A 16,048-nucleotide genomic window follows, 5' to 3' on the forward strand; every position below is an offset into this window, starting at 1 on the left:
CACATCTGGAACATCCCAGAGCTAATAATAGTAACAGCTAAACGTTGACATCTATTCTAGATCGAAGGTCAGTCTTTTTTTTTTTTTTAAATGGTACACCACGTTTTCTACAAATGTACATAATTGAAATACTTTTTTATATTTTAGGATGCATTCAGTAAAGTTTCACTTAATAACCATCAAAATTATTTACACTTGCGTGTGTTTAATTTATTCGCTATGCTTTTTTATTGGCGTATATATGTGCTTTATTATTTATGTTTTTAATCATTCACAGATTTCCACCGATATTTATATGAATATACAATCTTTAAATAAGGTTGAATTATCCGAGAGACTGCTTTTGCTGTTGCAAAACGTTCCAAAAAAGTCATAAAGACTGAAATTGCACCCAGCTGCAATGCCGTCACATGTTATTGTCGCGTGATTTTTACTCCCTTAATGGCGGCCGTACGATTACGCCATCTATCGGCAACGTCATAAACTGCTGGGCGACAATCGGAAAAACCCGTCTATAAACAAGAAAGAAGTGTTTTATTTAACGACGCACTCAACACATTTTATTTACGGTTATATGGCGTCAGACATATGGTTAAGGACCATACAGATATGTTTTACGACAGGCAGCAAGGGATCTTTTATTTGCGCTTCCCACAGGCAGGATAGCACAAACCATGGCCTTTGTTGAACCAGTTATGGATCACTGGTCGGTGCAAGTGGTTTACACCTACCCCATTGAGCCTTGCGGGGCACTCACTCAGGGTTTGGAGTCGGTATCTGGATTAAAAATTCCATGCCTCGACTGGGATCCGAACCCAGTACCTACCAGCCTGTAGACCGATGGCATGCCACGACGCCACCGAGGCCGGTCGTCTATAAACACGAAAATAACTACATAAATTAATGAATGAATAAATCTTTAATTTAATATTTAAACAAAATTAAAATTCTGTGTCTTAATTTAGTATATTTTTTAAACTGACCGGCCGTATCTTATCAGTACAGAAACACACAATTATTCTAATAGGCCTTTAATAGTTGTAGGCTGAAGAAGAAAAAACAGAAGAAAAAAAACATTTAAGGAAATATTAATTATATAATTTTGCTAATAAGTAGTGTAGTGGTAGTCTCAATAATAATAGTATTTCCAGGATACAGTATTGAATGTCATTGGTGTTACTCATTGTCATTGGCGTTACTTGTTTTGTCATTGGTGTTACGTAAGGATGGATATTTTAGCTGTCATTTCTCAAGAAACTATATTTTTGAAATTTAAATTGTTTATTTAGGAAAGAATATCTTCTACCTTTATGACTTTGATGACATTTATTTTGAAGAACTCCATATTTTCAAATAATTAAAACTGCCACAGTGTATAATTTAAGTCAAATACAGAATATCCGTGTGGAAATGCACAATTACATCCTTGAATAGTTTTTAATTCTAAAGTTATTCCATATATGTTATTAAGGACACCCAAATAACACATTCATGTGCTTTTGATCACTATAAACCAGTTGGATCAAACTGCTGAACTACCCCACTTGTCCGGTAATACCAATGACATAATGAGCTTGTTCATAGAGTGACATGTGTCTGCACGTGCAGGCCGATTACAGTTCTACGTGGCCAGATATAATTTTATGTTTCTTTGTTCATTTAGTTTCCAAAGGTTAACAATACATATTTATATCTTTTAATTGTTTTATCTTGAATTTGTATTTTGAAAAGTGAGTTTCTGTAGAATGATCCATATGTGTGTATGTGCATATGCGTGTGCGTATGCGTGTGTGCGTGTGTGTGTGTGTGTGTGTGTGTGTGTGTGTGTGCATGGATATATGGATGGATAAATGACTAAATAGATGGATGGAGAGATGGATGAATAGATGAATGAGTGTATGGACATAAGTCTAGCTACTAGTCTCCTCGGTGATCCTACAAGTAACTAAATATTTAACATAATATTACACCATAACATTACACTACACACATTCGAGTTAATTATTTTTTATGCCATTATACTAATGTTGTTACTCTTCAAAAAACAGTAGGGGAACGTGAAATATTAAAACATACGTTTTGACCACAGACATCCTAGTAAAGAACGTTGAGGTCTGTTTATCAACACACCGAAACCCATTCCATAGTTTGCACATGCATCACGCAGTTTCCCCGTTCACGTGCGTGGGGTGTCATTCTCGATTTTGACAATTTTCAGGAAGGTCCATTAATCACTGTAGAACATAATTTCTGTCAATCGTTTTCATTCTATTGATCATACAGTTGTTATTGTTTTGTTTTTAGTCATTTTTATTATTTGAATTTTCGATTTACTGATAAAAAAACGTCAACTTTCAAATTTCACTTCTGACCCCAATCGTCCTTCAAGATTACATTTAGCACTTAGATTATTAATACTTTATACCTTAAAAATAAGTCTTATAACGATTATATGTGCTGCTGTATTCGTAATAGTGATACATCAAACCTATAATGCACACTTGTATATAGGTGGTCATAAAACCTACTGTAATACTGAACTACCGGTTGTAATGTTTGCCCAGTTAATTCACTATTATCATATAACCATTCCTCACAGCTAATATACCTTACAATTTAGGTAATTGTAAATTCTTATTAGAGTTCCCCTACGTTTTTGAAGAGTATTATATAAAGATGAAGTGCATGAAACATGTTCGATTGTAAAACCACCACAAAACCCCAGTAAATGGAGAAATAATCAGTATTGTTATAACTATATTGTACAGATTATTGATTTAGGGCGCGGCAATGGTGATTTGTAAATAAGGATATACACAAACCATCTACTCATTGTTCTGGGGAATATATATATTCTGTATAAGCCATTAAATAACACAGAAACTAGATTCTTAAGGATTGCAGTGTCACTTCGACTCTAGACGTTGTTATGATAGTATGTGCCATTAATATTATACAAGTGTGCATTATAGGTTTGATGTATCACTATTACGAATACAGTAGCACATATAATATTTATAAGACTTATTATTAAGGTATAAAATATTAATAATCTAAGTGCAAAATGTAATAATCTGAACCTGAAATGACAAAAGCAAGTTCAAAGATAAAATGCTACTAAGAAGATCAAAACAGCTATCAGTATATTAATGATTACCAGCATAACAGCGCAGTCATTAGTAAGTAAAATGCACGTGGGTTTTAATCGATTTTGTTCCCAACATTAAATCTAAAAGTACTAATACAAGATATTTTAAAGTAAAGGATGAATTTGCAGTGTAAACTGTAAGTAATTGAACCAACGCAAATGACAATCGACGAAACATTCACAAAAGCTGTTAACAATGATTAAAGAGCCGTTGCTATTTTAAATAAAATCCATAGATTATTTGTTGTTTAGAAAATACGCAATGGAGGAATTAAGGCAGTCCATAGGAAAACGTTGTGTAATAGGGCCTTGAATGAAAATGTCCGTTTTACGAAGCGATCTTAGCGCTAAGGTGCCTTGTGCTTAAAACATGTATGGGGTACCTGTAAAAAAATACTAAAATTTTGGGAAGAACTAGGGTAGTCATAGACGCTGCCCGCTGTCTCTGAAATGATTACGTTGACCCCCAATTGTTTTCTTATTGTCAGAGGTGGTAATCTTTATATCCGTGGTGTATATGTAGATTGATACTCTGCAGGTAGGAGTTTTAGTCACATACGTTACTATTGTCGTCTATGGGATTTGATTTGGTGGTATACACCCGTAAGTGCACACCTATCTTATGCACTTAAGGTGATCCAAGCGCTAACATCGCTTCGTAAAACGCGACCCAGGCCAGCAAATTTGAATGGCAAGACTAAATTCAATGTTAAATATATTCTCAACAGAGCTGCTTTAATATTACTAACCAACCAACCACTGGTTACTGGTTTCACAAGGTCATTGTACTGAGGTAAAAATTAATGGATCGAGTTATAGATTTTCCGTGCATTTAACAACATTTTAAAGACTGAAACACTTTACAAATTTGATTAGATGGTTACCCACCACTTGCATTAGCCTATTATCGTAAATGCCATGTAACCATCGTGATGATTCAATTGTCATTGAGAGTAAATACAAATACAATACAATACAAAAAAATATCATCATCATCATCATCATCATCATCATCATCATGTTAGATCAATATAATTGTCTAAATTCGAAAAACGTCTAGTACTATTCTGTATTAGTATGCTTATTTTAAATGTTAGTTTCTTCTTAAGACAAAAGTACGCAAAGAAATTTAAGTGTGAAATCATGTCTTATCATTAACAATTGTATCAGATACCAAATAGGTGGACGAATAAAATAATGTCTTAGAAAGAACAACAGGCATTCAGTCAAATAATTTGTAACATTCACAATCGCAATGTTATGATGAATATTAATAAGAACAAACATGTGGTACCGATATGGTAATTTTCGTTTCATTTCTTATGCATCGATTCCGGCCATGGTTTGTTTTATGATGAATGTATGGTGTATGGTCCAGAAGTCAAAGACGTGGCATTCTAGCAAATAATGGTACGTATGCCTAATAGGTCAGTGTTGTAACATGTAATGTTTAAAGGGACATTCCTGAGTTTGCTGCACTTTCTAAGATGTTATAGACTAACAGATAATTTTTAACGACTGTAATTACATATCAAATATATTTTTCTGCATAAAATATTAGTAGCTGTATATTAAACGTGTGTCTGGTCGTTCTAATATTTGTAATAGGTTAAATTTAATTCTATTTCCTAAAAATTATTTTTTCCGCACGTACGAAATTATTTGAAGACAAAATCCAGTTTGGGCGTCTTACAAATATTGAGATAACCAGAAACACATTGAATATATAAACACTGATATTCTAAACAAGAAAATATATTTAAAATGTAAGTTTACTCGTAGGAATATTTTATTAGTCGGAAACATCTTACAATGCAGCAAACTCGGGAATGTCCCTTTAAAACATATTTTTATTGACGTAATGCAAATTTAGTTCTTATTAGATCAAAATATTTGGGACCCTAATACTATCATTAGTATTCTCTGCTAAGACTCCCCGTTGGAATTAAATCATGGAAAATATGTATGCGCTAGACACTCGTCTAATTAGAATGAGACACTAAACAAATATGTTCCCCTCATGTTTGGTTTGATGTTAAGGAAATTGTCTCTGTCATGTGTATAAGCTTGAAACTTTATCGAAAATACCGCCATGCAGCTAAAGTTGTCCACCGTATGAAAATTCAATCATTATGATATCCTAGCTGTCACCAAACATGCTGCTACATTTGTCAGTCTCCTTATTTTTTAAGACATCATCAAGATCATTATTATCATCACCATAATCATCATCAGCCGCAGCACCACCACAACCACCACCATCACCGCCACCACAATCATCATCATCATCATCACCGCCACCACCACCACCATCACCGCCACCACAATCATCATCATCATCATCATCATCAGCCGCAGCACCACCACAACCACCACCACCGCCACCACAATCATCATCATCATCATCATCAGCCGCAGCACCACCACAGCCACCACCACCACCGCCACCACAATCATCATCATCATCATCATCACCGCCATCACCAACAGCATCATCATCATCAGTCCTATCATCAGCATATATACCAAATCATTTTCATAACAAGTTAGTAGATTAATACAAAGTCACCATTTATAACTTTGATACCGTACCATCCGAGACTTTGCAACGACACTACCTGTAAAGGAAATAAAAAAAATATCTGAACAACAAAACAGTTACCACAAGCAACAGTCGTATCTCTGCTCAAGACAGAATCAAAGAAACGTTTAGACAAGGTCATGACACCTACCATAATGTACTGTCATGTGATTTTTCTATAGGTGGACAGTCACTCCTCAAACTGACTCGACAGTTTCAAACCTGCGACCTCGTGCCTAGTAGTGTATCTGGATGAGCAGAATACTGCATTCTTCTGGAGATATGCATATTCACTCAGTAAGCATTAGACTTTGTGTGAACAAAATATCAACTATATATATATATACATTTAATATGTAAGTCACATAGCATTTAAGAAATTTGAAAAAGGCAATATGCCGAAACATGTAATTATTAAATAACTGAACTGTTGGTAGTAGTTTTATTATTATATTTTTTCAAAATGTAATTTTATTATATATATATATATATATATATATATATATATATATATATATATATATATATACTACTCAAAAGAATTTAAGGGTCAAACGATATTTTCGACATTATTTTCTGAATGTCAATTATATTAGCTAGACCATAATGTCACGCATGGTATTGTTCCATTTTGACGAAAGTGTGTCTAAGCAACCCATAAATGAATTAAAATCCACTGTCATTGACACTGTCGACTAGTTCTAATGGCGAAAACATGCTTACATTTGCACGTAAATTAGGGCGAAAGCGAAAGGTCTGCTAAGTGCCCATAACTTGCTTTTTCACAAAGCGCTTCATTTGCACGCTTTGCACGTGTATTCCATGTTCCCAATGCTGAATGTCCGTATAATTGGAGCTTGCGTTCGTGTAGGGTGCACACTCCAAATTCGACAATGGTACGACTTCAACTGACTATCGAAGATCGAGGAAGGGCTATTGCTTGGCTTCAGGATGGCAATACGCAAAGAAATGTTGCTCTGAGACTTGGTGTCAGTCAGAGTGTCGTTGGCGACTGTGGCAACGGTACCAAGCAACGAATTCTGTTCGAAATCGTCCACGTTCGGGAAGACCCCGAAGCACTACAAATAGAGAGGACCGCTACATCACCAATATGGCTCTACTTCAACGCACAACCACTGCACGCCGATTACGTGACAATCTGCGGACTGAGACTGGAACTCGAGTGTCTGATCAAACCATACGCAATCGTCTGAGAGCCAATAATCTACGCTACCGTCGCCAGGCTGTTCGACCACCACTCCTACCACGTCACAGAACGGCCAGACGTCACTGGTGCTTCATCTGCGGTGGCAACGTGTTCAGTGGGGTCGAGTGATGTTCACTGATGAGTCCAGGTTTAGTCTCCAGTTCAACGACGGTCGGATTCGTGTCTACAGACGTCCTGGGGAGCGCTTCGCTGACGTTAACGTTAGACAACGTCACCGGTTCGGTGGTGGCAGCGTCATGGTGTGGGGCGGCATCTCTATCCACCACAGGACCCCCCTCTATGTGGTGGATGGCAATCTGAATGGAATCCGCTATCTGAATGAGATTATCCGGCCGTTGGTTCTCCCAGGCCTTCAGCAGATTGGCGGCGGGGCAGTTCTGCAGGATGACAATGCCAGACCCCACCGCGCCAGGGTGGTAACGGACTTTCTCAGACAAGAAGGTATCGCCAGGATGGATTGGCCAGCATATTCGCCTGACTTGGCCCCAATAGAGAACGCCTGGGACGAATTAGGCAGGAGAGTTCGGGATAACCATGCCCCTCCGGCCAACCTTCATGATCTGGGTCAACTTCTTATGGCAGAGTGGCAGGCCATTCCCCAAGAGTTCTTCAGACGTCTGATCAACAGCATGAGGCAACGATGTGTCGAGTGTATTCGCGCCAGAGGTGGATTCACACACTATTAAACGAATGTTCTAATGTGTAAAATCCATGTTTGACAACCTTCAACTTTGACAGCATGTCATGTAACTTTCTTGTATACAGTGACGTTTATTTGTGTTTTTTTGTAAATATGGAACAATAAATAAAAAATTTGGTGTAGTTTACATCATCAATCTAATACACTCTGAAACTTATTTGGTTATAAATTTTTGACCCTTAAATTCTTTTGAGTAGTAATTATATATTTAAATACCACTTACAAAAATCATGGCTGATGCTATTCCATATTTTAAACTTGTGCACACCTTTTCATCTCTTTGGTGAAACTCTTGCATATCCCTCCATCGTTTTCAAGTTTGATATCTGGGAGGATGTATTGTGCAGTAAAGGATCTCCTCGGGAGTGGCTGTCCTCCTATAGACGCGGCACTAGATAGAGATTCTTGGAATCAACTACTATTTTGCAAAATACCCATTCGACTCTGCAATGTACGGAGATACGATCCTGATCTCGGGTAGCGGTTTTGTCCCCCATCATCATGGGTTCAAAGACATCGCGAAAGATCTGGTTATAAAATAATAATATCATTAAAATGAGACGGCATTAGGAAGCACGTAATCTTCAACCGCGACAACGAATACAGCATAATACGAGGTTACTAGATAACGTCAGTTGTATCTGAACGTTCCTCTTCTAAATCAGCATGCCGTCATAACTATCACGATGAGGCAGACACGATGGGGGGTGGGGGGGGGGGGGGGGGGGGGGGTGTGTTATCTTTATCTACAGAGGTAATCCACCGGCTGCTTATCCAGAGCCATGGCTTGAAACCCATGCAACAATACAATTCAATACAATCGTTATTGCAACCATTGTATTGTATGAGTACACTGGTTAAAGGGACATTCCCGAGTTTGCTGCATTGTAAGATGTTTTCGACTAATATAATATTTCTACGATTAAACATACATATTAAAAATATTTTCTTGTTTAGAATATCAGTGTCTGTATATTCAATGTGTTTTTGGTCGTCTTAATATTTGTAAGAAGACCAAACAGGAGTTTGTCTTAAAATAATTACAGTCATCAAAAAGTCTCTGTCAGTCGATAACATCTTAAAAATTGCAGCAAACTCAGGAATGTCCCTTTAAGGGGACAGATTCTCATTTAAAAAGAAAGAGAAAGCAAACATATGAACTAGTTGTAACAACAGTAAACAACTGAGATTTAATACACACATCTGCATCCATATGCCACACAGACATAAATATATGTACATACACATGTACGCACGTACATTCACGCGCACACACATTTATATCATACACACGTTCACACACACACACACACACACACACACACACAGACACACACACACTAAGATAACAATATAGTAATAATCTGCCAAACAGCTATATACAAAATACCCAACCGTTTTGATTCGGGGCAAGGGGTCTGCAGAGGATTTTTGATCTTTGTACTATTAATTCGTGTATGGATTTTGATATCCGCAGCGTGGTGTTTAGATTAAATTCAAGAATAAAGCTGTATCCTAACCGGACGCGTGCGATGCGAGCGATACATGCGACGCGAGCGACGCGACAATATTTATATCCTAACCAGACGCGACCATAACGACCGTCTTCGTTTTAAAATTGTTATCAACAGTTGAAACCGCCAAGTAAAAGTTGTTTGATTAGTTAATATATGTTTGTCGATCGTGTCGCACGACAAAAATAGAAACAATTCCTATCGGTATTGGTCAGGTCAGAGAGTTTAACGTGCACATTCAGAATGAATGAATGAATGAATGTTTAACGACATCGCAGCACGAAAAATACATTGGCTATTGAGTGTCAAACTATGGTAAATGCAAAACAAAGTTGATGGTAAACATTCAGAGCAAGCTGTTGTAGCGGTATTGTGTCGCGCGCTCGACTACATTAATCTGTCGCACCGTATGCGTGCGGTCAGGATGCAGCAATTGAAATCAATGGTTTCTGAAAAAATCGCTCGAGTCCTTCACGTCGTACGCGTGCGGTTAGGATGCAGCAATTGAAATCAATGGACCGGCCTCGGTGGTGTCGTGGTAGGCCATCGGTCTACAGGCTGGTAGGTACTGGATTCGGATCCCAGTCGAGGCATGGGATTTTTAATCCAGATACCGACTCCAAACCCTGAGTGAGTGCTCCGCAAGACTCAATGGGTAGGTGTAAACCACTTGCACCGACCAGTGATCCATAACTGGTTCAACAAAGGCCATGGTTTGTGGTATCCTGCCTTTGGGAAGCGCAAATAAAAGATCCCTTGCTGCTAATCGGAGGAGTAGCCCATGTAGTGGCGACAGCGGGTTTCCTCTCAAAATCTGTGTGGTCCTTAACCATATGTCTGACGCCATATAACCGTAAATAGAATGTGTTGAGTGCGTCGTTAAATAAAACATTTCTTTCTTTCTTTGAAATCAATGGTTTCTAAAAAAATCGCTCGAGTCATTCGCGTCGTACGCGTCCGGTTAGGATACAGCTTTAGTTTTAATTTGTCAGAATCATTCAATGATTTGAAATATTTATGTTCTACTTCTGTGTATGAGAAAAGTTTATTATGTGTATGCACGAGGAAACAAAATCGTCCTGCTGACGACGATGATAATGATATAGCGGGGAGGGTAATAAAAACAACTGAGCACTTTTGGTTAAAATCATGAAACTTGGCATACGTATACCTTGACCCATTACAAACATTTTCAAATATGGACCCAAGTCAGCAGCGCCCCCAGGGATGATCTACAAATGTCCCCCACCCACTTTTAGAGGGGTGGCAACCACAAAATTGTGCACTTTTGGTTAAAAACATGAAACTTGGCACACATATACCGTAACCCATTACAAGCACTTTCAGATATGTATCCAAGTTAGCAAAGCTTATTAGTGTATGCAGGGAGGATCTACAAATCGTCCCCCACGACGATGATAATTAACGGTGTGGCCAATAAAAAAAAAATTGCACTTTTGGTTAAAAAACTTGAAACATGGCACATATTTATCTTGACCCATTAGAAACATTTTCAAATGTGGACCCAAGTCAGCAGCGCCCCCAGGAATGATCTACCAATGTCCCCCACCCACTTTTAGCGGGGTGGCCAACCACAAAATTGTTCACTTAGGGTTAAAAACATGAAACGTGGCAGACATATACCTTGACGCATTACAAACATTTTCAATATGGACCTAAGTCAGCAACGCGCGATGGTGGTCAGAAATGATCTACAAATGTCCCCTACCTAATAATGATAAGGGTAAAACGGAGTACCGGTCACTTGTATACAGGTAAACATCAAGTGTTAGGTATATCCTTCCATGTCTACCGGACTGTTTTGGCGACCTAATATCACATATATGGTCAGTCATAATGATGGCAGTTGTTATAGACAGATAATTGGTACAAAACACGCGTAAAAACATTGATACTAGTAAGGTAGAAACTGGGTTCGACTATCACACACACACACACACACACACACGCACACGCGCGCGCGCACACACACACACACACAGAGAGAGAGAGAGAGAGAGAGAGAGAGAGAGAGAGAGAGAGAGAGAGAGAGAGAGAGAGAGAGAGAGAGAGAGAGAGAGAGGGAGAGAGCAAGAGAGGGAGAGAGAGACTATGTGGGTAGGCGTGTGTCCAAGACGGCGTGCTTGAACCTTAGTTGAAATATGCACGGAAATCAACTGAAGTGAATGAAAATGAATTTGCTGATGACTGCCGCAGTCTACAAACTGCATGTTTACACAAAGCATGTCTGACTACCAATAATTCGAGACTTGTACAAATTGTAATTGATCGACTCTAGGGAAATAAGATGCAAATACGATCGAACCACTGTTGACTATTTAATTATCAAATTATCTTTTCATAGTATCTCTTTAAATGATTTCCAGACATAATTGTATTTGATGATGTTTTATAATTATAATAATTATATATTTCAACACATTAAATCATTATTATTTTACTAACACGCTTCCTGGTTATACAATAACTATATGTGTGACTTTCTCAGATCAGTTCCATAAGAATGAAACCAAATTGTGAATTTCGGTAACTATTTTGTTTTCTAATTGTCTGAAATAATTAATTGTGTTATCTCCTACCGTTTTAGTGTTTAAAATTGAATTAACATGGACATCAAGATCATCTTCTTACGATACGAAAGTGCTGAATGGATGTTCTTTAGTCGACGAAGACAATATTGAAAAAGTACAATTAGAAGCAGCTGCATTAATAACCGATCTGCCTAAATTTGCATCTAGAAAGTCTAGGTAAAGTAATGAAAGGTTTGGCTCCTGATTTTATGATACACAGTATCCCACAAGCAAGAAGGGGGCCATTACATGCTGAGAAATCATAATGTTATAATGTTTATTTACCTTCTGCACGAATTAGTTTCTTTCAATCATCATTTATCCATTTGACAATAAAACATTTGAATAACGTACAGCTGAAGTTCGAAATTGTCAAAACATAACTTTATGTAAAAATGTTTTATTCCATGTCCCTTGCGTTACACCATACTATTCGGTTGGCAAATAGAAGAAAATGCATTGCATACCAGATTAAGACAGAGGTGTAGTTATTTAAAAGCAGACTTATTGACTGGTTTTAGCATTGATTCCTCGTTTAGTTGTGAAAATCATTTCAAAAGCATTTTGAATTTTTTCTGTGAATACATTTTTTTTTTATGAAAGACAAAGATGAATTTTCTGGAATTCATTGCAAAGATTTCAGTCAATACATTTACAATTGATTTGAAATGCTAAACGTGTTCTTGGCGATAAGACAATAAAGACATGGGTTTTTTTTTATGTTTCCCTTCAATAGAAAATAATTATTTTTGTATGATCGTTTTTGTATATACTGCATAATCATATTGCAATGCCTTGTGTTTGTGTTTTGAGTTAGCAAACCCACTGTCTGATTACTGCACACAAAGAGAGCATTCATTGCTTCGTTTCTTTCCTTCTTTCCTTGATTCCTTCTTTCTTTCTCCTTTTCCATAATGTTCATTTCTGTTCATATTTAAATTGCTTAAATATAATACTGTTGTGATGTGTATATATTATGGAAACACCGGCCTCGGTGGCGTCGTGGTAGACCATCGGTCTACAGGCTAGTAGGTACTGGGTTCGGATCCCAGTCGAGGCATGGGATTTTTAATCCAGATACCGACTCCAAACCCTGAGTGAGTGCTCCGAAAGGCTCAATAGGTAGGTGTAAACCACTTGCACCGACCAGTGATCCATAACTGGTTCAACAAAGGCCATGGTTTGTGCTATCCTACCTGTGGGAAGCGCAAATAAAAGATCCCTTGCTGCTAATCGGAAGAGTAGCCCATGTAGTGGCGACAGCGGGTTTCCTCTCAAAATCTGTATGGTCCTTAACCATATGTCTGACGCCATATAACCGTAAATAAAATGTGTTGAGTGCGTCGATAAATAAAACATTTCTTTCTTTATATTATGGAAACCACCTAGTAAGTTGGATAACATATAATCCATTTGTTTTTCAAAATAAAATATGTTTTAATCAATTAATTTTAAACAATAAACGAAAGCTGCTGAAACGATCTATTTAGTTTTTTAGCATTGCCAAAAGTATTGCGAAATTGAGGTTGATCTAGTTAAAAAGATCGGATATTTAAGTCACATGATATCATTTAGACCAGTACAGGAATTTATAACAAATGATATATAATAACCAAAGTTCTGGACTGGACTAAAAAGAAATATTCTTTGAAATTGCACAAATACAGATTATAAACACGGAACTCTGATAAAGGAATGTGCTTTTTTCTTCAAAGTTTGTAGTTTTACCAGTTATAAAACAGTGTCACAAAGCTGTCACTTGGAAGTGAATACTTTGTTGATCAAAATTAATGACTTGCTACCCATACCAATACCCATTTTACAAGCAAGTGTATTTTTCAGTTTTTAGCCTTTTAATGATTATCAATAACAGAATTAACTCGATCAAACAGCGTGTGATATGTCCACAAAAGCTGTCGGTGTGTAATATATACAATGTAGTATGTTCGGCATTCGATCTGAAAATGGTATTCGAATATTAGATGGACATGACGAACGAATATTCGAATACCAAGTAAACAATAACTGACTCATTGAACTAATATATTTTAATAGTTTGACGTGTGTAATGAACGTGTAATGAAAATATAGCATTCTGACAGTGAAACGATTTCGGAACGCGCTTTGAACTGCCGACTGAACGGATTTGATTATTTCAGAACCGACCTTAGATTTCAAGAGAAACCGCATTATCTATCTCATTTAGAGTCATTTCCCCAAATATCTCTCCCCCCCCCCCCCCCCCCCCCCCCCGATATTCGAATATTTGAAAATAGTTCTCGAATATTTCGAATAGCAAGTTAGCCAGCAAATATTCGAATATTCGGACCGAAAACTAATATATAGATAAAGGTTATATATTAATTGTATTACCCTTTACAAACAATTATATATGTTAGAAAATATTTAAGTTTTTACCTTTTTAAGTATTTATTAACAAGAAAATTAACTCAATGAAGCAGTAAATATGGGAAATAAATATTTCACACATCCACTGCAAAGTCTATAAGAGGTTCAAAACCCGAAAGCCTTAAAAACTTCACTCGCCAGTCTAAACCTAATTTGAGGGTGCTGAATCCAAACAAATATGTTGGCCATCTGAGAAATTACTTCTAGGGGTTCAAAATGACAAAAACAAAATGGTAGTATACGAAATTAGGATCGTGCTGAAAATAAATTGTATCTGAATAAAATAGTGTCACAGATTATGTTTAGGTCTATCTTTGTGCGATAATTTCTTTACGGTTGTATCCAACATACTTTGTTAACCAAATTTAAATATGCTGAATCCAAAAACATGTGTTGACCTTTTGAAACAATAATGCTTATGTAGTCAAAATAACAAAAACAAAAACACGCCTTTATACTTTGGATACAAAGTATTTTCGACACAATAATAATGTGCAGACGTTCATATTATGAAACCACTAAATGTAATTATTCAGGTGGACAACATATTTATTTGTATTCAGCAAACCTATATTAGAATAGGAAAACAAAACATCTGTTTTCAAACAATGTAGATAGATACAAATGTGTTTACAGGCATCGAAATTAGAGGCAACCGTCTAAACGAAAATTAGGGAGAATGATTTTACGATCTCAGATAGGGAATTGTATTTTAATTTTGTTTTTATTTTACATAGTTAAAAGGGAAAAATAAATAATGTATTCCTGAATCTACGTGTTAACATCAGTTTTTGGAAGATTTTATATCTGTACCTACCATATACAGGCGCGGATCGAATATTTTAGAGGGTGGATGGGTGGGTTAAAATCAATATAATGGGGATCGATTGGTTAATATAAGTTTGGATTTGTACGTGATAAAAATATTGACGCCCTGAAACTAAAATCAGAGTATTGATATTTTAGACCTTTATTTTGCATTGGCCTGGAGCGTTATAACCACACACCCCCCCCCCCCCCACACACACACACACACACACACACTACACCCCCGTTGAACGTCAATCTAAATACAAGAATACAGGCATAGCCCATAATTCTCCATGTTATTAGAAACTATTTTAGTGCGGCCAGAGTTGATTATAGACAATCTACATTGTTTTATAACAATTATATGTGTACATGTCAAATTTCTGGAAAATGGGACCTGACTATTAACAGAAAATAGATACAAGCAAGCCTTTGAGTTATGCTCCTGACATGGAATGAGGAATGTGCATTAGTGGAATACAAAAACTTTTTTTTTTTACCACAAATATAAAAAAGTCACACCAAATACGCATGCATGAGTTTAGCAGGCTTTCTCAGTTTTCTTTGAAATTTAAAACTCATTTCACCGATATAAATTTGCACATAATCTCCCCCAAAATGACCAAACTTCTGTAGCTTACCGCTGTATCATTCCATATGAGTTTGATTTCGTAGTCAGGCAAGATTTCAGAATTGTTGTTGGCTAGGGCAATTGCCAGCTGTGTGGGTGGTAAAGTGCTGAGATCTCCCCGCCAGATATTGCCAGACATAGCGAAGAAACCACCAATATGAAGAGGTTTTTTAGTAAACACAAATACCACTTGCAACAAAGCTAAAACACAGACGCAACAAAAGTAAACCATTGCGGATTTCCCTAGTGAATAAAGCTAAACTCATCTACTGTTGTTCAATACCAGCTTTATATACCCTCGTAAAATTGATTTACTACAAATGCACAATACTCCAGCTGCTATACTATCAAGTTATAATTACAAAAGAGTAATTTTACTGATTACGGACATTGGTTTGGATTAGGCCAATACTATTAGCACACAACATGCATTTTT

At 36.9% G+C, this 16,048-nt stretch overlaps 1 protein-coding gene across 1 annotated transcript in view; it reads right to left on the reverse strand.

The window, feature by feature from the left end:
• The window catches only part of LOC121381530 (gamma-aminobutyric acid type B receptor subunit 1-like), a 39,887-nt gene extending 24,136 nt beyond the window's left edge, over positions 1 to 15,751 (reverse strand). Inside the window, exon 1 of the mRNA XM_041510856.1 lies at positions 15,623 to 15,751. Coding sequence (XP_041366790.1) covers positions 15,623 to 15,751 — 129 coding nt within the window. The remainder of the gene's footprint in view (positions 1 to 15,622) is intronic.
• Positions 15,752 to 16,048: the final 297 nt, after the last annotated feature.

Source organism: Gigantopelta aegis, chromosome 9, assembly GCF_016097555.1.
Source record: "Gigantopelta aegis isolate Gae_Host chromosome 9, Gae_host_genome, whole genome shotgun sequence".
NCBI classification, from domain to species: domain Eukaryota; kingdom Metazoa; phylum Mollusca; class Gastropoda; order Neomphalida; family Peltospiridae; genus Gigantopelta; species Gigantopelta aegis.